The sequence below is a fragment of the Polypterus senegalus genome, chromosome 4 (assembly GCF_016835505.1).
Source record: "Polypterus senegalus isolate Bchr_013 chromosome 4, ASM1683550v1, whole genome shotgun sequence".
Classification (NCBI taxonomy): Eukaryota; Metazoa; Chordata; class Cladistia; order Polypteriformes; family Polypteridae; genus Polypterus; species Polypterus senegalus.
This window is the reverse complement of record NC_053157.1, coordinates 32,907,258-32,933,373: the sequence shown is the minus strand read 5'-3', so window position 1 is coordinate 32,933,373 and position 26,116 is coordinate 32,907,258. Positions and strand designations below refer to the sequence as shown.

Genomic DNA, 26,116 nt, shown 5'->3' with positions numbered 1-26,116 from the left:
CAAGTTGAGAAGCACTATGAGAGACGCTCGAGCTCCCAGGGCACCGAGTTTGAGGTGTGCTACAGAAAGTACAGCTGCAGATGAGTATGGCGTTATTTCAGTGCCACTATTCTGAGCACACGTAAAAAAATATTGAGCGCACGTAAAAAAAGATTGCAAGTGCAAGTGTTGCATTTTGAAGAGAAATTTATTTTGAGCGTACAAAAGCTGAATTTGAGTGAACAAAATTCATTGCTGCGTGCAAAAAATGTATTTCAGTGTTTGCGCTTATCCATATACACACACACAATAGCACCCCCTCTCGCTCAGTTTTTTCATTTGCGCTTGCTCGCAATGTGTTGCTTGCGCTCACAACATTCTCTGCTGCGAGCGCTCAACTCTCTGTACACCGTTATAAGTGTGCCACAAAACCAACCAATCACAGACTTGGTTTCAAAAATTCTGATTGGCCCTTACGGTCTCCAATCAGCTCGCTAGCTGCTGCATTCCGGACACCGGAAACACTGTCCACTCAGCCTCGCTTCTTGCAGATAGAGGGAGTTTTGATTTACTCTGCAGCCAAAGAAGAGATGGCAGATGTAATAATAATGTACAAAATGATTTTATATTACTTACATGTGGCCGGGACATGTTGTTTTCGTGCTGCTGTTCAGTATTCGACGACATAAAAGAGAGCTACTCAAATATAATTTGGAGAGTCAGTTGGCATGGTTGTATAATGCAACTACATTATACTACACCAACGATAGTCTTAACAAATAATATATTTTAAAATAAAATAATTAAAGATATTATCCGCAAATTGGGGTTTAATTGAGTTTAGCTGGATTTAGCTACATTTCGGACTGTTTCCGGAATGCAGCAGCTAGCGAGCTGATTGGAGACCGTAAGAGCCAATCAGAATTTTTGAAACCAAGTCTGTGATTGGTTGGTTTTGTGGCACACTTATAATGGTGTACAGAGAGTTGAGCGCTTGCAGCAGAGAATGTTGTGAGCGTAAGCAACACATTGCGAGCAAGCGCAAATGAAAAACTGAGCGAGGGGGTTGCTATTGTGTGTGTGTATATGGATAAGTGCAAACACTGAAATACATTTTTTGCACGCAGCAATGAATTTTGTTCACTCAAATTCAGCTTTTGTACGCTCAAAATAAATTTCTCCTCAAAATGGAACACTTGCACTTGCAATCTTTTTTTACGTGCGCTCAGAATAGTGGCACTGAAATAACGCCATAGATGAGAATCAGAGTGAGCGAGACGAGTGTCAGTCTGTAGGAAATCAGGGAGTGAGGTTGTGGAGAGCTTTAAATGTTAAGAGCGGTATTTAGTATTGTACTCTATAGTTAACAGGGAGCCAGTGAAGTTGAGACAGAATAGGTGTAATATGTTCAGTGGATTTAGAACAGCAGGTTATTATCCTGGCAGCAGAATTTTGAAGAAGTTGTAAGCGATGGATAGGTTTTTGTGGGATGCCAGATAGAATAGCATTACAGTAATCTATACTTGAGGTGACTCGGACATTAACCAATACTTCAGTAGCCTACTGTGTTGCGTAAGAACAGGACGAAGTCTAGAAATGTTTCGGAGATGGAAGAAGGCAGTCGGAGAAATGTTACTTATATGGGAGGAATTATTTAATAATAAAAATAATAATTATTATTTAATAATTGCCATTATTAGTGTATAAATGGATATAAATAATTGTATTTAAACGATTCGCCAAAATCTGTTGTATTTAAACGATACTGTTTTAGTTTAAATGGCACTTTTGCCTCTCGGAATAGGGCGGACGCGCTGACGTACCGTGTCGACTGGGCAACACAGTGAATGCGGCGTCTACCTATAGTCAATGGCGGCGGGTGCCACACTGGAATTTGTGCGAGTTTTTCCATTTACTGTATTTATTTATTTTACTGTGGCTAGTGTACCAGTCCTGCCACCAACCCCCGAGTGTTCCCTGCACGTTAGAGGACTTGCTTGCAGGGCTGGATGCAGGTTAATGGCATACCTAGGACAAAGCAAATTAGGAGTGAAGGCCAACAGAGTCACTTCTGGCATTTATGGGATTCGAACCTTTTGATCAGCGACACAGATCCCCAGCCTTAAAGTCCTCACTTCGCCCTAATACAACAGGCTGACCTTTTAACCCGATGAACATCAATGTTGCGACCCTCAAACTCCATTCCTAGCAACCACCAAGGAAGCAATCCAGCAATAAATAGCGATACATGCGAAAAACAGACATGGCATCCAAAACAATTCAAAATAAATATTCATAATTCGGACCGTACAAAAAGTTAACGCTTGTAACACCAGAACTAGATCTAAAAATGTTTCAAGGACACAAAGGGAAACTTGTAAATAATAAAGTCACTTTATAATACTTTACTTCTTTTCCTTCTCAGTGGGGAAATATTTTAACTTTTTTATTTAACATTATGATCTCACTAATCCCAAGCGACACAATTACAAACATCATGGCGATGTACAACTAATTTTGTTCATACCCATCACCAAATGCGTAAGTGTATTTAATATTAAATTATTAAAAATGTTGCATTTTAAAAATAATGTATTACTTACCAGTACAAGTAACAAGCGATCAACTGCTTTAAATCGTGCCATACCTTTCAATGCATTCAAAACTATTTTTATAGTTTCTCCACATGATTACACAACGTGGTCCAAGAGTGGCGGAGTTCTGCAAAAAATACTTTCTGTAATGTAACCTCTGTGCTTGTATTTTAGACGCCCTTTGATATTTTCCTTTTTAGACCGCCGTAACTGATTGATCCAACGTGCAACAACTTCAGGTTCATTGGTTGAATAAACTGTACACGTGAAATTGACTGCTTTTAAACTTTTAAATGAAGGCGACGGCTGAGTGACATTTTACTATCACAATTCGGAAAAGAAAAACAGCTGTGGATGTGTCCTCATCCTCGGGTTATCTGCAGCCAGACCCTCATTTTCATAGGATAAATGAGTATTGAAATGCAAATTGATGTATTTGTATTTAAAAAAACGGCACACAATATCAAGAAATAAATATCCACAAATGAAGAACTGCTTCTAAACCATTTTAATGACACACAACAGCTTTAAAATGCCTTAGCTAAACAGTCCAGTCTGTCAACAATGGCCGCGTTTCAGTTTCGCTGCGAGAGACCGCTCCCGCCCGCGCCACTTTGTAGTTTGCTTTCGCTCACGTGGGGTCAGGGGTTACGGCTCCCACGCACTCCCCGCTTATTGGATTTAAACAGACGCACGCGAGAATCCAAGCTGGCCAGTTTTCACGCGCCGGAAGACCGATTTGGACAAGCACCGTTTACAGAGACGTAGCGCCTTGATGTTAGTGCAGTTTTAGGGGAGACATGTTTTAGACGTGGATAGAAAAACACACGTCAAAAGAGAGTTGCAGGGCACTACGTATGTATTTTGAAGAAATAAAAAAAGAAACTGTTAACTGGTTTAGTGTTGCACTGAACATCTTAAGTCCGGTTTATGCCGTGAAGCATGTGGATATCATTCACACTAAACTACAACCACACGAACCCCTGACATTAACTTCCGTCCTAAACTATTCTGGTGCAGCAGTATTGTGTAGTATCTAAATAGCTGAGTACTGTTTGTATGACCACGTTCATTGTAATGTCTTAATTTCTCTCTCCGGTGCCGTCCGGCAACATTACAATAGTACAGTATCCAGCATATCACCTGAAAGAGATGCGACTGGACAGGTGACTGACAGCAAAATGTTCACAGGTGTGCTGGTCTCTCCCATTCCTTCCAGGAACCCCTGGCATATTCGCGTTGCAAGTTCGGGAAGGCTTGGTGGAGACTCTCGGGTCATTATAAATACAGCCTCAGGTGGGGTGCTGAATGTGTCACGGAATAGGACACGGCGCAGCATTAAACAATCAAGTGTCCTCCATTTTTAAAAGCGCGATCACCTCAGGGGGATCATAATCCGGTTTTGGTGAACACTAAGCGAAGAATTGCGTATTAAGTGACTGTCATTTGTACCCGGCGTTTCCAGGGGGATTAACAGTGAGTGGATGACTCAAGGTCATGACTGCTAGATCGAGGGTGGGCAAACTCAGTCCTCAAGGGCAGCAGTGGCTGCAGGTTTTTGTTCCTACCCATTTGCTTAATCCTTCTATATAAAAGCGGTCGGGATTGTCCTTCCGTCCCGTGAGTGCTACGCAGGCGCGGAGTTTCACACGCCCGTCCATTTTGCAATGCACGATGGGATTTGTAGTTTCGTTTTTCCAGGTAAAAAATGATTTTCTACTCCAGACTGTGCGAGATCTTCTTCTTTCTTACTATATAAAAGCGGTCGGGATTGACCTTCCGTCCCGTGAGTGGAAAGCGTAGCGGTATTCCGCTTATCACAGTATTACTACTTGCAGCTTGCGGTACGAAGCGACATGATGTGAGCAGAGTTCTGGTGCTCCCATCGTTCCCTTGCTTTTGTGCGCGATGCGCTGGAAAAATAGACAAAATTATGTCTCTGGAAATAATGTTGATGGAGTACAAATGCCTCACCACGTAGTAAATATCAGGGGGGTTCAAAAGGGCGACCTCAATATAGAAAAAAAGTTAAAATTTCATCACAAAAATAACAAACTACGAGTATTAAAGTAATACCGCTCAAATACAATATAACCAAATTAATGAGTTTGTATAAAATATCAAATTGATCTAAATATTGAATTGCCTTAAGAAGTGGTCAACTTAAAAGGCAGGTCAGCCTAGTTAGAAAATAATTCTTGCCAATAACTTAATTTTATGGCTTGTTAGTGCTTTAACTCTGACATTTCAGGTCATTCTTATATCCTAGATTTTTTTTTCTTTCTAAGGAATATCTTCCAAATGATGAGTGGAAAAAGTGATCGGGCCAGATAAAGGCTGAAGTACACTCGCTAAGCAAATTCTTAGTTTCTGCAGATTTATCAGCTACACATTCATGCTGTGAATCTCCTTCTCTACTACATCCCAAAGGGAATGCTACTGAAGAACTTATGTTTATTACACCAGTTTGAAACCCGCTTTGAGACATGGTGCATCATCATGCTGAAAGTAACCATTGGAAAATTGGTAGTTTGTGGGCCTTGAAGGGATACACATGATCAGCAACAAACAGACCATGGCATTCACACAATGATTGATTGATATTAATGGGCCCAAAGCGTGCCACTCCATTTCCCCCTTATCACCACCACCAGCCTGGACTATTAGCACATGGCAGGCTGAGTGTATGGTTTCATGCTGGCAGAACCAAATTTTGACCCCACCCTCTGTGTGCCTTATTAAAAGGTGAGATTTGTCAGACCAGGAATGTTTTTCCAGCCATCAGCTGTCCAGTTTTGGTGAGCCTGTGCCCACTGCAGTTCAGCTTACTGTTTTTGGTTGAGAGGAGTCAAGCCATAATCTCCTGCTGTTGTATCCCATCCACTTCAACGCTTGATTTGTTGAGCATTCTGAGATGCTTTTCTGATCACCACACTTGCACATATTTACTGTAACCTTTCTGTCAGCTTGAACTAGTCTGCCCATTCTGCAAGGCATTTCCACCCACAGGACCGCTACTCACTATTTATTTTTTACACAACTCTGAGTAAACCTTAAGACACTGTAGGGTGTGAAAGTCCCAGGAGATCAGCAGCTGCAGCAACACCCAGACCAGCTGGTCTGGCACCACATTTGAAAACACTGAGATTAAATTTTTCCCTATTCTGGTGTTTGATGTGAACATTAACTGAAGCTCCTTATCTGTATATGCATGATTATGCTGCTGCCACATGATTGGCTTATTAAATAATTGCATGGATAAGGAGGTAATTTACAGAGTGAGAGTAGTTTATTAGCAATAAATAATAAAACCCTTTGCTTATCATGGCCAATCTTGATTATTCTGCCATAATGTGCATTCTTGGCTGCCATTAGTCTTTCTCTGTAAGCCCTTTGATGGTTGGAGAAAGCCTGGGCAGTCACTACGAGGCCAGTCTTATGTGATACTCTCTTAAGGTGTCGGCCAGCTGCTGTCAAAGTCCATAGTGCTGAATTATACCTTCAAGCCAGACACTTTAAGGAGACTTCCCTGTGTTTTATCCAGTGCTGACTAGAGGGCTGAGTTATAGGGGTGAACAGGACATATCATGGGATTGGAAAAGAGGGAGAGAGAAGAAGGTCAGAACATATTTTGCTTCGCAGTGTTTGGTTTACATTTTTCAGGGGCCCAGATCAGATAGTATAATATATTTAAAAGTTTGAGAGCCCCCTGCCAATTTTAAATTAGCCCCACTGTGACTTTGGTTGATTTGCAAAAGTAAGGATGGCCTCCTGGCCCCTGAACCTGAATTAGATTACACAGCTACAGAAAACAAATGGATGAACTGACCATAAATATTTTACTACATTTTTATGTGGATACACAATGAACTTGTCGCATCTTCCAGATACATATAATTGTATGCGGCTTTGATCTGGCACTAATTTATCATACAGTCAGGTCATTCCTTTAATTTTGACTCCTTACCAGCCTTCAGTTGTGGCAGGCCCCACAGAGGTTCCTTTTTAAAATTGATCAGCTACACATGTGTGCCACCTACTGGCCACAGTGGGTATCACACATTCCAGTCCAAACAGTCTTCAACAAACTGCACTCAAAAACAGGATAAAGACCTGAGGATCTGTAAAGGTAAAGGGCAACAACTTAAGACACTCAACTTACACAGCAATTTAGAGACATCCTGCTTTATTTAAGGGGCACAGGCAGTCATTAAGTATTTGTTCATTTTTATTTCCTTTTATGGGTTTCCAAGATGAAAATTTCACAAATGATTATGGCCCTGTTTTGTTTTAGTCTCTGTATTATTCTGATAGTGTTATGGATGAGAACTGCTGGGGTTCAACTAAAGGATAATGAAGGCTGTTTTCATTTTAAGTATTAGTTTTCTTATTGTCGCATCACATTGAGTACAGTGAAACTCTTACTTGTATGTACAAACAGCATGCAACATTCTGGCACCATGTTAAATGAGAATGTATCAAATTACAGAGCTTCATTTTATTGAATAGAAATCCTAAGTCATCTTGCCCACTGTACTCAGTGTCTTTACTCCTGTTTCTGTGCTTCCATTTTAGTACCACGACCTAGTAAGTCTGGTATTTCTGTTAGGAATACCAATATAAGTGCAGGAGTTGGGCCGGTTTAACATGGATGGAAGTTCTGTGCTCAAGTTGCTTCTTCCCCTTTTCTACCAGCTCTGTTGCTTCTCTCCTTGTGATAAATGATGAGCCTTGTATGTGAAGACTGCTGCCTGCTCTGACAGTCCAATTGTGACGGCTTGTTTGTTTGTGTGGGTAGTGCCAATGCTGCTGTTGGTATAACTATAATAGCGAGGATAATGTAAATAGTAAGGTGGAAAGATTTAATACTAAAGTGAGGGCTGCTGTTGACAGAGTTGCACCTGAAAAGACAGTTAAAAAATCTTCTAGCATTGTTATACCATGGAAGACCCAAAGAGTGTCTGATTTAAAGAGAACATGCCTCAGAGCTGAGCGTCAATGGAGGAAAACTAAACTAACTGTCCACTATGAAATATTAAAAGTTAAAATGACAGAATACAATAACACTGTCCGTCTTGAGAGGCGCTGCTATTTCTCCAAGATTATAAATAACAATGCTAGTAATCCAAGAGTCTTATTTTCTACAATTGATCGCCTACTAAACCCAGGTAACTCAAAGGAATGCCTCCTAGGTACTTCCAGTAAAACCTGTGAGGCTATCGCTGTATTTTTCAATCAAAAAATTAATGATATTAGAAATAACATAGTATATCCCACCAACACTAAGGATCCTCCTAAACCCCAGCATTCTGTTATAAACAAATTCAACTCTTTCACTAGGATATATTTACCCGATTTACAAAAAATAATATCTCAATTAAAACCCCCCACCTGTGTCCTTGACCCTATACCAACAAGGTTTTTCAAAGAAGTATCCGGCGTGCTAATTGATAATATTCTTGACATAGTAAATTCGTCAGTAGATACGGGGGTCTTCCCAGACTGTCTTAAGACTGCTGTAGTTAAACCCCTTCTTAAGAAACATAATCTTGACCCTCGCTCTTGAAAATTTTTGACCCATCTCTAACCTGCCTTTCTTAAGTAAAGTTCTGGAGAAGGCAGTCATTATGCAGTTAAATGACCACCTCAATAAACATGCTATTCTTGATAAATTTCAGTCGGGTTTTAGAACAAATCACAGCACAGAAACTGCACTCGTTAAAGTAGTAAATGATTTGCGGGTAAATGCAGACAGAGGCCATTAATCTGTTCTCATCCTCTTAGATCTGAGTTCTGCATTTGACACCATTGATAATAATATTCTTAAAAATCGCCTTAGTCAATGGGTGGGCCTCTCTGGCAGTGTCTTAAATTGGTTTGAATCCTACCTGGCAGGTAGAAAATTCTTTGTTAGTTGTGGTAATTACAACTCGAAGACACATGATATCCGATATGGTGTTCCACAAGGCTCTATCCTGGGTCCGCTGCTCTTCTCAATCTACATGCTTCCGTTAGGTCAGATTATCTCGGGGCACAACGTGAGCTACCACAGCTAAGATGATGACACACAGCTGTATTTATCAATAGCACCTGATGACCCCAATTCTCTTGATTCACTAATACAATGTCTGACTTGTATCTCAGAATGGATGAATAGTAACTTTCTCAAGTTAAATAAAGAGAAAACTGAAATCTTAGTGATTGGCAATAATGGATACAATGAGGCTATTAGGAATAAACTGGATACATTAGAATTAAAAGTCAAGACGGAGGTAAAAAGTTTAGGGGTAATTGTTGACTGTAATCTGAATTTTAAATCGCATATTAATCAGATCACTAGGACAGCATTAGTCTCGCCCCATCATATATATCGGAATGTCTGACACCTTATATTCCAAATCGTAACCTTAGATCCTCAAATGAGTGTCTCCTTAGAATTCCAAGAACAAAGCTTAAAAGAAGTGGTGAGGCGGCCTTCTGCTGCTATGCACCTAAAATCTGGAATAGCCTGCCAATAGGAATTCACCAGGCTAATACAGTGGAGCACTTTAAAACACTGCTGAAAACATATTACTTTAACATGGCCTTTTTATAACTTCAATTTAACTTAATCCTGATACTCTGTATGTTCAATTCATCATAATAACTACTCATGGTGGCTCTAAAATCTGTACTGACCCCTACTCTCTCTTCTGTTTCTTTCTTCCAGTTTCTTTGTGGTGGTGGCCTGCGCCACCTCCACCTACTCAAAGCTTCATGATGCTCCAACAATGATGGATGGATTAAAAGGCAGAAGTCTACGTGACCATCATCATCATCAAGTCCTTCCGTGAAAACCCTAAATCCAAAGAGGACTGTTTCATTTATGTTAGGTAGAATGCCCAGAGGGGACTGGGCGGTCTCATGGTCTGGAATCCCTACAGATTTAATTTTTTTCTCCAGCCGTCTGGAGTTTTTTTTTTTTTTTCTGTCCCCCCGGCCATTGGACCTTATTCTTATTCTATGTTAATTAATGTTGACTTATTTTGTTTTTTTATTATGTCTTTTATTTATCTACTAGCAAAATACCCGCGCTTTGCAGCGGAGAAGTAGTGTGTTAAAGAAGTAATGAAAAAGAAAAGGAAACATTTTAATAATAATGTAACATGATTGACATTGTCATTGTCATGAGTGTTGCTGTTATATATATATACATATATATATATATATACACACACATATATACAGTATATATACATATACATCCACATTTATATACATATAGCAAAATACCCGCACTTCGCAGCGGCGCAGTGCTGCATTAAAATTTTTATTAAGAAAAAAAGTAAACCTTTTTAAACTGAGGGAAAATATGCCAATAATTATTTGTTAAGGATCTCTTTGTATACCATGTTGTCAGTTCGGCCCTCCGGTTGTAACATGACCAAGCTGTACGCTGAGCTTACTCTTAAGGATGCAATGTACAGTTGGCCATGTGAACAGTAATCTTGTCTCAAATCTCATCTCATGGTTTGTTTCAATTACGACAGTATTTGCAGGATTTGTTGTGTTGAAGTGACATTTGGCATCTGTCAAGCGTCCACTACTGAAATCGTCACCTGTGAATCTAAGATGTTTAAGAGGCATTGGTGGTTGTCGAAAGGTGTAAAATATTTGGCCATTTCGGTACACTTGAAAGCAACAACTGAACAATTCAGTGGCAGCCATCAACTCACATGTAGAATCATAGGTGAAGGGCTTAAGCATTTCACTTTTATAGTGCTCCTGTGTAATATAATTATCTCCTGTACCATCATCAGTCCACACCTTGAACCTGTCCCAGTCATTCAATACATAAGACACAATGTTCCTCCGGATATCAAGAGTGAGCCTGATATGGCCATGCAATATGATCATCTCGATAATGGGGGTTTGAATGATAAAGGAAATGGGTACCTGAGCAATGTAAAGTAAGCGTAAAATACCTACACAATAACAATAATTGTAATAATCAAACAATAAAACAGCAGAGAAGCCGTGGATTAAACAAAAAGGCTGTAGTTATCAGTAAGGAGACGTGAATCCCGTGGCAAAGCAAGGAAGGGAATGTAGAGACCGGAACGACGGACGGTCTTATATAGGCAGGCAGCCAACAACGTGAGAGGCGTTGGGATGGGGGCCCCAACGCCTCACACGGCGACCGAGCTTCAGGCCAAGGACGTATATATGTACGTAAGTAGGATTCAGTTAGCGTTGGGAACCCGTGTACCAAATTTCTTTAAGATGGGCCCATAAGTAACAAAGACTGTTGAAAAGTTCAATATGGCACCCGACAGTGGCATCATACCACCGAAATAAGTATGTATATTGGTTTTGGTTAGCTCAGGGAAGCCGTCTACCAAATTTCGAGAAGATGGGGCCATAAATAAGAAAGTTCAACATGGCGTACGTTGTTGACCGTTATGACCATTACGCGTAGAATTTCGAAATGAAACCTGCTAAACTTTTGTAAGTAAGCTGTAAGGAATGAGCCTGCCAAATTTCAGCCTTCTACCTACACGGGAAGTTGGAGAATTAGTGATGTTGAAAGTTCAATATGGCGGCTGACAATGGCGTCATACCACCGAAATAAGTACGTACATTGGTTTTGGTTAGCTCAGGGAGCCACCTACCAAATTTCGAGAAGATGGGGCAATAAATAAGAAAGTTCAACACGGCGTACGTTGTTAAACATTATGACCATTACGCGTAGAATTTCGAAATGAAACCTGCTAAACTTTTGTAAGTAAGGTGTAAGGAATAAGCCTGCCAAATTTCTGCCTTCTACCTACACGGGAAGTTGGAGAATTAGTGATGTTGGAAAATTCAATATGGCTGACAGTGGCGTCATACCACTGAAATAAGTACGTACATTGGTTTCGGTTAGCTCAGGGAAGCCACCTACCAAATTTCGTGGATGCAGCCATAAATAAGAAAGTTCAACATGGCGGACGTTGTTGACCGTTATGACCGTTACGCATAGAATTTCGAAATGAAACCTGTTTAACTGTTCTAAGTAAGCTGTAATGAATGAGCCTGCCAAATTTCAGCCTTCTACCTACACGGGAAGTTTGAAAATTGGTGACGTTGGAAAGTTCAATATGGTAGCCGACAGTGGCATCATACCATCGAAATAAGTAAGTACAGCGGTTTCGGTTAGCGCAGGAAAGCCGCCTACCAAATTTCATGAAGATGGAGCCATAAATAAGAAAGTTCAACATGGCGGACGTTGTCGACCGTTATGACCGTTACGTGTAGAATTTCTAAATGAAACCTGCTTAACTTTTGTAAGTATGCTGTAAGGAATAAGCCTGCCAAATTTCATCTTTCTACCTACATGGGAAGTAGGAGAATTAGTGATGAGTCAGTGAGTGAGTGAGTGAGTGAGTGAGGGCTTTGCCTTTTATTATTATAGATTCTTTATTATGTAAAGCACATTGAGCTACTGTTTGTATGAAAATGTGCTATATAAATAAATGTTGTTGTTGGTAGGTGGAGGTTCACGAATTTTACCCAGCATTACAACCCACAAAGCTGGATCTTAACTTTTAACTGGCAGGAGACAAAGAGTACAGATAAGAAGAGAATGCTTAGTCCCCAAAATGACAAATCGATCAGACCACAGCTCTAGCTACTGGGACTCAGTGTTACCCTTCCTACTGATGGTATCATTTTAGAAAATCTTGTTTTGCATCAACATTTCAATGCAGGATGGACATCAATGTTTTTACACCTTCTTCTGTAGCACATCTCTTTTACTTAGTTGATCACTTAATTGCTTGTAACTCAAGGCCTATTCTAGTAAAGTAGTGAGATTCTGTGTTAGTGTCTAGCTGTGCTTTAAACAAATTCAAATGCACTGTCACTTTATTTTGCAAAAGTTAATAATTATCAGCAAGTGGTTACCACCTTTTGGGAGTCCCACATTTAGGATGTGATGTCAAATAGTTAAAGGTAACTATATCTTTAAGATATATCAAGAATTCTTCATGCCTGATTGGATGGAAGACAACACCACTGAGGTGGAAGAATAAAATTCTTTTACCCAAACTTCAGCTCAGATTGTCACTGTATACGGGACTGCACTCACCCTCAGCTTCAACAAAATGAATTGTTTTTCTCTGATACAAATATCATAAGAAGTCTACCCAAGAGTGTATGGCAAGGATTCAAACAGTAACCTTCTACTTTTCAGTCTAACTCAATAGCTATTAATGTGTACATAACTAAGGTCCCTTATTTTAAATTATGAAGCCTAAAATTGTTAATTTGGTATGTACTGCAGTAATACTGTATAAACTATGACACAAAAAGAGGATAAAAGAGGATTGTAATGTCTAAAAAGCTACTCGAATATACTGCATTATATTTATGAAGGTTAAGAAAAGCATTCTGAAAGTAAGTTACATTAAAAGAACACAATATCTATATCACATAAATAAATATTTTTATTTGTACATTATAAACAATTAGTATATGCAAAGTAAAAAAAGGCTGTTAAAGGAACTGTGATAAAAAATATTTGCTTACAACGTTCTTATCATGATGGTGCCAAAGCAGCACCTATTACAGTATATATGAAGTACAGATTTTAATATTCCTTTATGATTTTGTATTTACAGTACTGTTCAAATGGCAGGTCATGTGTCTGTTGCTTGCTGATGCGCTGTAGTTTTCACTACTTTCCATCACTGTTCACATGAATACCATTGTGGATCACAGAATCCAGATCTTTCTTCTCATTCATATCGTCAACAAGATTCTTTAGGCGAACCAAATGATGCAAAGCTCTGAAAGAGAATATTAGAAAATAACAGACTTTGAAATTGCTACAACACAGTTATGTTTAAACACGTGTAAATACAGTATACGGTGATTACAGAATATTTGATAAACTTGAAAATTAAGGCACGTTCTTGGATTTATGAAGTTGATGTAATCCATACAATTACTATACTGAGGTGATCAATCAGGTTTTGTTAGTGTTGAAATTGATCACTGATTTCGAGTATGTTACTTCACCTTTTTAATGTAAAGTCCATATTCTGTTTTTTTTTCTTTCTTCTAAAGTCTGCCTGGCTGCTCTCGGTTTACAGGACGTTCCAGCAGCAAAACTACACATGCACTCCCTTTGGCACAGTAATACTTTGCATAAAGAAGCACTACAGCTAAATTACCATAAAGCTTAGAAAACCAGATACTGAAAAAAATGCTGCCAACATAAACATAAATATCCTGTAGAAAGTCATATGCACTCTGGGTGACAACACACAACTAGAGTAAAATAGGGGACAAAATGCATTCAGGTATTACAATGTACATTTCTCACATCAAAACCCAGGTTGTGCTTAACTGTTGCCTATCCTAACACCATCAGGTGCAAAGTCATTGTGGGACACACACCTATTTATTCATACAGGGCTCATAAGGCGATGCCAGTCATTTTAACATGTATGCATTTATGATGTGGGTGTAAATTATGAAACTCCACACATGTTCCAAAAATGTCAGTATAAAAACTCAAGCCTCTTAGAATCTTCCAGGATAAGAGTCATAACATTCATCTCATATAGTTGCAAAAATACAATTAAACTAAGGTCAAATTACAGAATGTGCTAGTTGTTGAAAAGTTAGCTACAAGTTTGAAAATAAAAAAAAAGAAAGAAGTCTGACTTTTCATGATGTCTGTTAAATCCTAGCCATTCATAAGTAAGGCCGAGGATATACCTAACATTATAGGACGAGTGCGCTTATGGATGCTGCTGCTATGCAAGCAGTGTACTGACTATACTTGCACACATGCTTTATGTAAATCCAGATGATTCCACCAGGTGGCAGTGTGAGACATCATCACTATAAGAAAACTACGTCCGGTTTTGCCGCGTTGAGGGAAGCAGGATGTTAAAGATAAAAATTGTTTGCATTCTGATGAGAGACAACAACAGCAACACCAGAAGATGGTACGTGAGGCTTTTCAGTTTGCTGTGTCATTACGATTGCGAATATGCAACACTTCTATTGCCTAGCAAAAAATGGATGAAGAAAAGCACCATGAATATTTCTGCATGTCAGCATTTAAGTTTGGCGATTTGCTTCACAGCATCGAAACATTCATCAGACATCCAAGCACACACATTAATCCTGCTGGAGCCACAAAATCCCCAATTGTTTTCAGACATTTGCCACTTTCCATACGTATACCTGTCTCTAATTTGCTTCCATTTCATCTTGCACATTTCCACATTCACTTTCAAAGAGCTGGCAATTTGATACCAGCTGTTCTGACAGGAATGTCCATCACTATGGAGATGTTGATAGTAAAAAAATATACTGATGTCATGTACCAACTTGAATACACTATGCCCCCCAGATTTTAGGTGGTGCTGCAACTCGTGCAAGGCCCCTTAACCTGCAATTGCTCCATCCTGGGTATGACGTTAATCTGCATCCAGCCCTGCAAGTAGGCCCTCCAACCTGCAGGGAAAACATGGGGGTTGGTGGCAGAATTAGCACTCCAGCCACTGCAAAAAACCTCACACTGGTTCCATTTCATCTGAACTTGTGTAGTGCTGAGGTGTCACCTGCTACAGGGCTACAATCTGGGATCCTGAGTTGGTTTGTCATGTGGTGGATGCAGCAATCTACTGTATCAGCGCGTGCTCCTAATCTCTCTCTCTCTCTCTTATTTTTAGAGCCTGTTATCTCTTGGTAATGCAAGCCACGGGTCAGTATTGAGTAAGTGATAATGTGGTTCAGAGAAGAATAAGAATCTCTTGAAGATAATGGCCACAGTAGTCATCCAGTAAAATTGTAGGCTGAAGAGATTACCTTGGGAGTGCAATGAATTGTATGTACAAAACAATTCTAAGATGGTTGATAACACTGCTCCACACCTCAGCATTTGAAAAGCTGAGATTATGGGCAAGAACTGCACTCCAACTTCCAAGGGAAACACACCACGCTGGCTTGGTCATTGTGCACTTGCTATAACATGAAATGTTTCAGTTGCTGATTCACTAAGAATCTTAACAAATTTAATGTCAGTTTACCACTCTAAATTGAACATTGTCACTTAGCTGATTTCCTATGCACGCTTTAAACACCAAACACAACAACTTAAGCTTACAACTACAAATAAAGTGGTTAAAATAAAGTGGTAAACTGTTGCATATTAACACGCATATGCCAATTGCCTTCAACAACAGCAGCAACATTTGGCCAGTCTTACAAATTATTGGTTGTACCTCATATTTTTTTCTGCTTCTTTTACTCGGCTTTCAGGTATTTCCTTGTGTTTCTCTCCCCCACCTCTTTTGAACATACCTTTGCAAAGACTGACTGCCAGCAGCAGTTTCAAAATTCTCCAATGGCTTTTCCAAGTCCAACTTTAAAAACAGATAATTGATACAAATAAGAAAGTAATATCACACAGAAAGAAATACTGATCTTAATTTTAAGGAATGTTAGTTTTTTGAAAGGCATTTAATTGCAAAGTTAACCGCTCTAGAAAGTTGAAAAATACATTACAGCGAGCTTCTCTGGATGTTGTAATACTTACTTTATCAGACATTTCCTGTAGATGTGTTTGCTCACTGTTAAAACACTGCTCCACAGATTGTAAGCTGAACATCATGTGCTTTAAAGTTTCCACAGGGCCATGGTGTTTTCGGAATGAGCCTCCGGAAAAATTAGAACAAACAGCCTTAAAGCACAAGAATGAAAAGCAGATTAGTAAAGGAGAAGAATGGATTATTTTTTCTTAAAATAAATTTACTTCAATTAAAGTTGGAATCTGAGTAGAGCGGAATCTATACTCTCTTATGACAGCCACTCAAGCTCATCCCCGGTTTTCATTTCTGCCTTCTGGAAAGCACTACCTGAGCCTTACCATTCACACCCCTCACACTTAAGGAACAGCTTCGCCCCCCAGGCCACAAGGACACTGAACTCCTAGTAACTATGATTCTACCTGCCCTGCACTGTGTTATGTACCCACCCGCAGTTTTATGTGTAACTGTACTGCACACTGCATTTATTTTCTGTTACTCTTATTTTTTTCTGTACTTATTTATTCATCATCATTGTAACTGCTGCACAAAAATTTTAATATGCTCTTGCAGTGTACACGATCTCTTAACCTAATCTTTAACATGCGCACACAGTAAAATTAAATTGTACTAATGGATGGGCAATACATCTCCAGTCTCTGGCACCAATAATCATGTTAGTAACATTATGCAATATCATAAAACATGATTAAGCTAATTTCCTTTAAAAATAACCGTTTTTAAGAAGTCACCTTTAAAAAAAAATGCTACAATTCCTGGGATTTACTAAACTCCTTCTGCTTCAGTGCAATTCTTTGCGACTTGCTTGTGCACTCCAGGGAAAATTTTAAAATAATTCTACCTCATTATACTGGTTTTGGAGTAGCATCAAGTTGAAGTATTTAATGCAGTTTGCTTACAGCTCCTTGGATCTGACATGAACACACATTACAGTCACGGTCTCTGTGGGGATTGCAGAGGTTTTCAGTGGGCAATTCAGTTCCACTCCAAATCCAAAATATGGTTTGCTGGGCATATTTCAAATGCAGACCTTAACCAGGATGTGAGCATATACTTGTCAGTATACGATAGATACTTTAACCTTTTCAACTGACACATTTCAGGTAAAAGGCCAAAGCTTGAAAGTCTTGTCAAACTGAATAGAAGTGCAATGTATTCTGAGAAAGATAAAGGGCAAAGTATTCTACAGTACTTAGAAAGTGAAGCAGGACCTTAGAATGTTTTGTATAGCCATCATTTTTGTAAGCTCCAAGTAGGTTTTTATTCCCATAAAAACTGACCTTGGATTGTGTGATAATGATTTAGTAACAGTCTTATGTTTTGTGAAAATGTCTGCTTTTCTATGGGAGAAAAGGGGGAGGGGGGTGTTGGCGTTGTCTCAGTTTAGTTTAGCTGCTGCTTTTGTTGCACAAAGAGTGCCTTCAGTTGTTTTTAGGACTTTTGTAAAGAGCTCAGCAGAGCTGCAAATATGGGCTCTTAAATGGAGCTTGCTATCTGCTGTTTACTGCTCGACACTTGGAAAGGAGCTCAGTCTTCAGGAAGAAATCTTTATTTTCATTAAAAAAATATACAATTTGTAACTAAGGAGCTGGACCACCTGTGAACTGTCATCTGGAACTGAATGAAGACAGAAGGAACCTACCTATGTTGTATTATTCTTAGTTTTGGTAATTCTATTCAATTCAATTTAGTTTATTTTTGTATAGTGCTCTGCACTGAGTGCAGACACAGAGCTTTATGTCAAGTTGTCAGGTAAAATGCAGACATAGACTTTACAAATTCCTAAATACAGAATTAGTACACATAAAAGCACAATATGCTATATTTGCTGCTATGTTATTATTCAAATGAATGATTTTTTAGTAAAAGCTTAAAACTAGTCACACCTTGATTGTTACTAGCGAGTCAAGTACTATGACTGATCACTCCTTGTCTATCTGCCGATCTCCAAAAGGCTAAAAGGGACACTTTTGGGAAATCCTCTATCTGATGGTAAACCAGGTTGAAGTACAGGAGTGAAAATAAAAGAAAGACCACTTAGGGAAGCAGCCTGTTGACAGAGGTCAACAATAAGGACAGGGAGACAGGTAAGAGGTTACAGATAGCAGTTACATAATCTGTAGTTCTTCCTATAGCCCATTCTGAAAAGAAAAAAAAAAACCTAATAGATTAGTTAGTACCTTTTGTGTCAGGGGCATGTCACAGGTGATCTGATACATGGTAAAACAGTCATGAAAAACGAAGCACGTAAATTGATACAATTTAAGATTGTTCAGGTGTGTGTAGGTATATGAGTGTGTTCTGTGATCATCTGGCATTTGGTCCAGATTTGGTTCCTACCTCAGTTTCGATGCTGTTGCAATAGGCTGCTGGCCCTTGTTACTCTAGAGTACTGTATTCTATTCTCAGGTTAGATCTGATACACTGAACATAAGTATAAAACTGTCCTAAAAGACTGGTGTGATTTCCTTGTCATTTCTATATGGAGCAGTGGTGTGGCATTTATATTCAGTTTCGGATTTTCAAAAAAAGTCATAACCCATCCCTAAAATAATTCCTGAAATTAAAATAAAATTGATTGAATTCTTAAATACAAATATATATTTACATTTAAAACATGAACAAAGCAACAAACTTTATGGTATTTTTTATTCTTTTACATCATAGCCATAAACATCTAATTGCTCATTTTTCCTAATAGCACCGGAACATCTCATGTAAAACAAGAAGTGAATGTGGGAAAAAACCCAAAACATCTGCAAACAAGCACCTGGTTTGCTTTTCATCTGCCTGATGTCACAAAAAGTGCAAACACAAAAAATCTGAATCTAAATTAATGACAGACAGACTAATTAGCCACATACGCATTTAGAAACATTTACTAAAGGGCAGCGTCATTTTTTTTTTTCCCTTCAAATTGACAGGATCTTCATCTATTAACACCAGTAATCAGCGGTTAGCAAAGGCATCTTTGTAAGTGGAACAGCAAAATGACCCCAGTATTAGAAAGGCTGCTGAACTAAACGGAACAGTGCAGGATTGTGTTTAAGAAATGCTGCTCCTCAACATAATTAAAAAATGAAACTGCCAAGACAAAATCCTCAGCAAAAGAAACGTTTCCTCAAAAAGTATTGTGACTTTTCCATCTGTTTAACCCTTGAAAACATATGTAATTCTTGTGTTTCACACAACTTTTAATATCAAGGAACTAATTTTTCTCATTGGATCTCCTGATTAGAACTTTTTACAGTTTAAAGCGTAATACAAAAAGAATCCATTAATTCTATTTAGTCTTGCTGTATACCAAAGCCAGATTTGAGTACCAATGAGCAAATAGTAGCATCATTCACAAGACACAGAAGAGTGATTTGCAAGGCACATACTATAGAAGCAAATTTGCAAATACAGTAACAGTACTTTGGATAACAGGAGGAGATGGAAGGATTGAATAAATGTAAATGCTATGGAACACTTTAGGATTTTTTTCTGACCATAACATTTTTAAACTTAAATGAATCTTCAACATTTAGTAGTATGTGCTGCTACTGAATAGAACCCAAAGTTCATATTTAGTAAAGATTTCTGTTAAGTTCATTCTTCTAGGTCTCATAGATTTTATCTCCAAGAACTCCATCCCAAACACCAACTCCAAAAATTGTATGTGTGTAACAAGCGAATTGCTTAGTCTAATGTGGCCCTTTATCAACACATGTATGTGTGTGTGTGTCTCTGTGTGAAAGTGTGCCTAGAAAGGGACCTCGTCAGGAGCTGGTTTACACCATGAATTCAAATGGATGGACCTTAAACAAAGGTAGCCAATCTAACGTACAGTAATAAATCATCAGTACGTCCCTGTGATTTGTGGTTTAAATGGTTATGAAAACAATTTAAAATAAGAAAATATTTGCATTACAACAGTTGTGACAAGGACAGGTCATCCAGTCCACCAAGCTCATCCATCCCATTCACCAAAATAACATTGAGTCGTAATTTAAGTTCCCTCACCAATACACCATGCGTCTATGATTCTTTGTGTGAAAAAATGTCTAATTATATCATGGTGTTCTTGTTTACACATTTAGCTGACATATTAACTTGCACCTGGACAAATATATTAAGCTAATGCAGACACAATGTAAAAATAATTTTTAAGACTTGAGACAAGACCATTTGAAAATGCTACCACCCAGAGCCAAACTACAAAACTAGATGAAGCTGAAAGTCAAGCACGGGATCTTTTATAAAATTTAGAATTTGTCAGAATGAGCTGCCAACGGAGAGGAACAGAGGAGAGAATGACAACTAAACCATTTCCCTGGATTAAGTTTTGTAATTAACATTTAAATTAGATAATAAAAATAACTCCCACCACACTCTGCTGTTTACTGGCTGGCTGTCTAGCACAATGGTTTAAACAGTTAAGGACTGCGTCTTAAAATTCCATAAACTATCCATTCTGATGACCTGAGCCACCTGGATACAGCTGACAAACCAAGCTGACTTATCCATGTTCTCATTTTTCTGATCTATTCTGATGATGTGTTGCTATCTGCAGTTTTCCTGTAACGGTAAAGTGTTTTGTCATCAGGACATCTTTTAGGGTGAAGGGTGAAGATGTGTGTGCTTGTGTGTGTATTTGGTCTGACAATAGATGACTATTTTCAGAGAGTGTGTATGGACCGCCCTGCAAAATACAACAAACACCCTTTTACACAAATGCTCACCATTACTATAGCACATTCCTAAAAATTGTGAATAAATTATTATTTAACATTTCATATATGGTAGGTTAGCCATATGCAGGCTGGTGCTGCATAAACTATTACGACATTTAAATGTTGAATACTTGTGTTTTTTTTTTAAATTACTAAATATACCAAAATATTCTTGGTCACAGGAATGGGATATTTTGGCACATGACCTTTACCTCGACTTTGTACAAAGCACTGCACTCAAAACAATGTATGGATTTGTTCACTGAGTTTGCTACTGTTGTCCAATCCATGGATGGCTCTTGCTTTGCACCTGAGGCTGCTCTCCTTGAACCCTAAAACTGAGCTAAGCCAGTTTGATTCATGGAAGAAAACAAGATGTATTTAAGATTGAGAGCAATATCTGTCCAGCCAAACACAAAGACTTAGTGGGAGGTCTACCACTGCAGAGCAGATCAAAGACCCCATGAGACTTGTTAACAGCCTGCTCTTGTATATTTTATACTTTAATGTTCTTGCAGGAGATAATGAATCATCTCAACTCTGCATCTCATTTCAGTAAAAATGGTTCACCTCAGATCATTCTGACATATAAGGCCTTGCTTCCATTTATAGGAAGAAAAGAAATAATTCATATAGACAGATAAATTCCCTCCTGACTTTTAGAAAATGCTTCCTCTTGGTCCATAGCAATAGTTAAATGTATTTCATTTTTATACTAAAAAATAGCTTCTCAAACAGAATTATAATTATTAAAACAAACAGAAATATGTCAAAAGGATAATTTATTCCACGTGTTTTGTATTCCACTCCTAAAGATCAATGTGTGACTCATATTAATAAAAACGCCTCCTGTTTAAGTATTTATGAAAATACGACAAATAGTCTGAACTCCATTTCATGGATTTTGTAACAAGATCAAATCACAGAAACTAGTATGACAGACAAGTACAAGTTATTTCAAAGTTTTTTTATTTATTTATTTTTTTTATTTTAAAGAACTCTAACCATCTACGGCATTACTGTTCTAGTTCTGTGGTCAGGGAAGAATTACTAAAATTACTCTTTTGAGGGAAAAAAAAAACAAACAAACACCTTATATACAGTACTTAAAACAGAAAACAAATAAATTCTGTACCCAAATAAAATGTTATTTAGTAAATACACAATATAAACATTGCCAAACCTTCTCAGAGGCACAAAGCCTACCCAGACAACAACAGACAGAGAACCACTTCATCACAGGGCCTACTTTTGTATATATCAACAAGTACACTGAAATAATTTAGAAATGCTTAAAGTAGATGTCACAGAAGATGTGGAAAGAAACATTGTGCAGACATGGGGAGAACTTGCAAACTACACATGAACAGCGACTGAGCATGACATTCAAACCATGATTCTGGATCAGCTTTCCTATTTTCTATTATTTTTTCTTGAATTTATTAAAATCAAGTAACATTCCATTCAAGCAAGTTAAACCTAACAAAACTAAATTCAATTCAACCCCACCCATTAGAAAGAGAAGAAGGCCAACAGCCAGAGTAAAAATTTTAAGAGTAGAAAAAAGGGAAAAGAATTCCCCCCCAAAATATAAAAGCTTATTCTCAAATGTTATTTATTAGATCCTGCCAGGTTTTAAAAAAGTTTTGAACAGATCCTCTACGTGATAATTTGATTTCAAATAGTATATAACATCAGTTACCCATGGACTTAAAAGAAGTGGCTAGGATTCTTCCAGTTCAGCAACACAAGTCTACGTGCTAATAGTGAAGTAAAGGCAATTACAGTTTTTGTCCTTTTCCACTTTCAGCCCATGTAGGAGTCCACAAAACACGACTGCGACACATGCTGTCTGTTTGGCATTTAAAGATCTACAATGATGTTAATTTGGTGTACACCTAAAACATATGACCCAATGAGGCTGGAGCTCGGTTGCAACATTCGCAGGTTTGGATCTTTCCCGGGAAACATTTTAGACAATTTTAAAAGAGACTGATGTGCTCGATAAGATTTAAAGTTGAATAATTGTATGATTTGCACATATAGAGGTAGACTGAATTCTGTGCATGGCTGCCTTCCACTCCTTTTTGGAAATGTTGAGTATGAAATCCTTTTCCCAATGTACTCTGGGATTTTTGAAAGGAACGGACTTTAAAATGGTTTTATATATTATAGAAATGCTGTCCGAGTCCTCAGGATTGAACAATATTCCTACCGGAATAGAAATAGGTGGGAAATGAAGAAAATTGGGCAGATTTCGTTTATCTAAGTTTCTAATTTGGAAACAGTAGAAAAATTGTGTTGATGGGAGGCTAAATTTGGAGGGTAATTGTTAGTAGGCTGCAAAAACCTTATCTATGTACAAATCTCTAAATGACTTAATCCTGTATGGTTCCAGACATTAAAAAATTTTTGAGAGGGTAGAAAAGGTGCTTATTATGTAGAGATGCCACAGATAAAAGCTTCTCTATCTTGAAGTGCTTCCTACATTAGTTAAATATTCTGAGTGAATGAAGGACAATTGGGTTGATAGTATATTGACCATAACTTGTATTTATTGAGGTACAAAGCATGGAATATATAGAAGTACTGCAGGATTTTATTTCTATTGCAGACCAAGCTTGTGTGTGTTCATTGATCTGTGTCAATGTCCAGGTTTTTATAGCTTGTATATTTGTCACTGGACCCGCTTTCCTAATTATGACGCTGTGCTGTCCACTCCTTAATAAATATGGTGGTCTAATTTTTTTTTACAGTGCATTTAAAAATGGAATATTTCTACTCGGCTTAGGAAAAGAAAAAAAAATGTAGCAATTAAAAATATCACTACGATTCACTTATTTCATATGGTAGTTCTGGGCCACCGTGGTGCTCACTTCCCCAGAGTGGCAATGGATTATTGCTCTTTTACATGGCTTTTAGGTAGCCTACTTGCCACACTAGTTGAAATTCTTGACAGACTTGCCGTTCATATCAGCTTCTATACAGCTGGCACTGAAGCTGCTTATTTGATGTAATGCCAGCTCATACTCTGGGTGGCTCATCCCGCAGCAATGAAAACAAAGAAACTATTTTTTCTTCTTTCAGCATATGAAGATGCAACTTTTTTGCTTGCACACAGCAAATTATTGACAACAAGCTGGCTCTGTGATTAGGATGTAATAACAAATGCTAGCCAGTGAAATACTTTTTCTTTTTTTGTGTAAAAAAGTGTGTAACGCAAAAGTAATGCACTGTTTGTAATGCATTACATTTCATACTGAGTCACTAAACAATCTATTTAGTTACTTTTTTTGGGGAGTAACTAGGTCACTTTTAAAAGTAATGTTCCACAACACTGCCACTGACAGTCCAATACATTTTGAGCTGTCTATGACAGATATTGCAATTGATGCCATGAACGTGTTCCTACACATAATTTATGGAGGATGACAGATGATAAAAGGTAGAGGTGTGCACTATAAAAGCCTCTTATGTAATCCACTACGCTTCCTTTGGTTTTGGGCCTTCTCAGATTACTTCTGATGCCACTTTTCAAATGTTCAACATGTACTGCAGTGTTTTAGGTTGACCAGCTTACCTTACAAAGATGACATTTCAGCACTATTATAACTCTCTCTTAATTGTATGAACAACTGCCAAATGCACAGCGCTGAGACACACCTTCACCATGTCCTGACTCTGTTCAACTATTGCCCTTTTATAGCAAGCCTAACATCACCCTTAATGGCTGCTGTGAGCATAACAAAGATGCAAAGGTATAACCAGTTTCATGCCAGTTTCAAATAAGCATAAAAATCTATTCAGTGAAAGCATATTCTGGTTACTTTCTTAATGAAAACAAGTATTTAGCATATATAAACCAAAACACAGCACCACTTTACAAATGTAACCTAACATTAATAATTCAATCTGTAATAGACACAAGCAATAACTGAGATTTTAATGAAAGACATGACATTTTAAATATATAACTCCATAAGAATCAATAAAAATACAAATGTAACCACATAGGAATAACAGTATAAGGAGAGTATCCTGCTCAGGCTTGTTTTATTATACCAACAGGTGGAGATGGAGCTGTTCACTGCTTTGTTCTGTCAGATTCAACTTGCAAGTGAAAATGAACCAAATGTAGACAGTACTGCAATATTGGCAAAACAGAGAAAACAGCTGCACTTCAGAATTAAAATAACATACTTGATATTCTTAATTGCCCTTGATTACATTTACCTTTCCAAGTGAAGGAAAAGAGGCACACCACAAAAAAGATTCAGTGCTTCGTGCAGAGACCTCAGCCCCCAGATGGACTCATTAAGGCAGATTTTAAATACATCAAGAAAGCCATGAAACTTCCACATGGGAGGCTGAAATCTTTGCAAACCATACTACAAGGAAATGCAACATTAAAGAGATCATCACTGCAGTATGACGGGGGAAAAAGAAACTTACATGATTTCTAGGACTGGCAATACTATACATTGTTAGAATTATGAAGACCACATTTATGGGGCTGAAAGAAAAACTGCTTTGTGTTATAGAGAGGTTGCACCTGGTTTGATCCAAGCACCCCCACAATACAAAAAGACCAGAAGCAAAAAAAAAATTGAGAAGGGGAATTAAATACTAATACTGTCAGGAAAGGCTCTGTCTCACTACAACCTTGAACTGGACTAAGCAGGTTTGAGAATGTCATATCATGTTAACCATTTCCAGACTGTGGGGGTCAGGGCCGGCCCCAGGCTACTGATAAAATAATACAGCATCCTGTATTCAGTTCTTTTTCAATAAAAAATAGATTATTAGTCATCAAATTACATCACTTATTAAAAGTATTTGCTACATAAAGATTCACTGAACTAGGCCTTAGAATAATAGGTTACATGATGTAACTAAAAGAAATTCTTTTTCACCATTACCAATATTTTAGGTAAAAGATCTACCATAAAGCCAATAGTAATACTGCGGTCCTAGTTAAACCACCAGTTAAAATAGCTGACAGAAAGTTTGCTTCTACTTATTTACCATGACTGGTCTCTTATTTGACATGTTTTGATCTTTAGAATGAAAAATAAGTATTTGCAGGGGCTCATACACATGAAAAAATGATCAAAGAAAAAGGAAAAGAAACTTGCATCATATTTTTCATTATAATTTATAAACTACTTATTCTTAAGTAGCAATTGGAAACCTTGGTGAACAACAAAATAAGACAGAGCCTTTAGGACCATACTAGCTGTGT

The 26,116-nt window shown here is 38.0% G+C and overlaps 1 protein-coding gene across 1 annotated transcript in view; it reads right to left on the bottom strand.

Moving 5' to 3' along the window:
* Positions 1-13,128: 13,128 nt before the first annotated feature.
* Positions 13,129-26,116, bottom strand: part of c4h18orf54 (chromosome 4 C18orf54 homolog) — a 29,999-nt gene continuing 17,011 nt past the window's right edge. The window contains exons 6-8 of the mRNA XM_039750419.1: positions 16,150-16,293; positions 15,915-15,976; positions 13,129-13,381 (exon numbers count right to left, since the gene is read on the bottom strand). Of these exons, the coding sequence (XP_039606353.1) occupies positions 13,270-13,381; positions 15,915-15,976; positions 16,150-16,293 (318 nt within the window). The 3' untranslated portion in view covers positions 13,129-13,269. The remainder of the gene's footprint in view (positions 13,382-15,914; positions 15,977-16,149; positions 16,294-26,116) is intronic.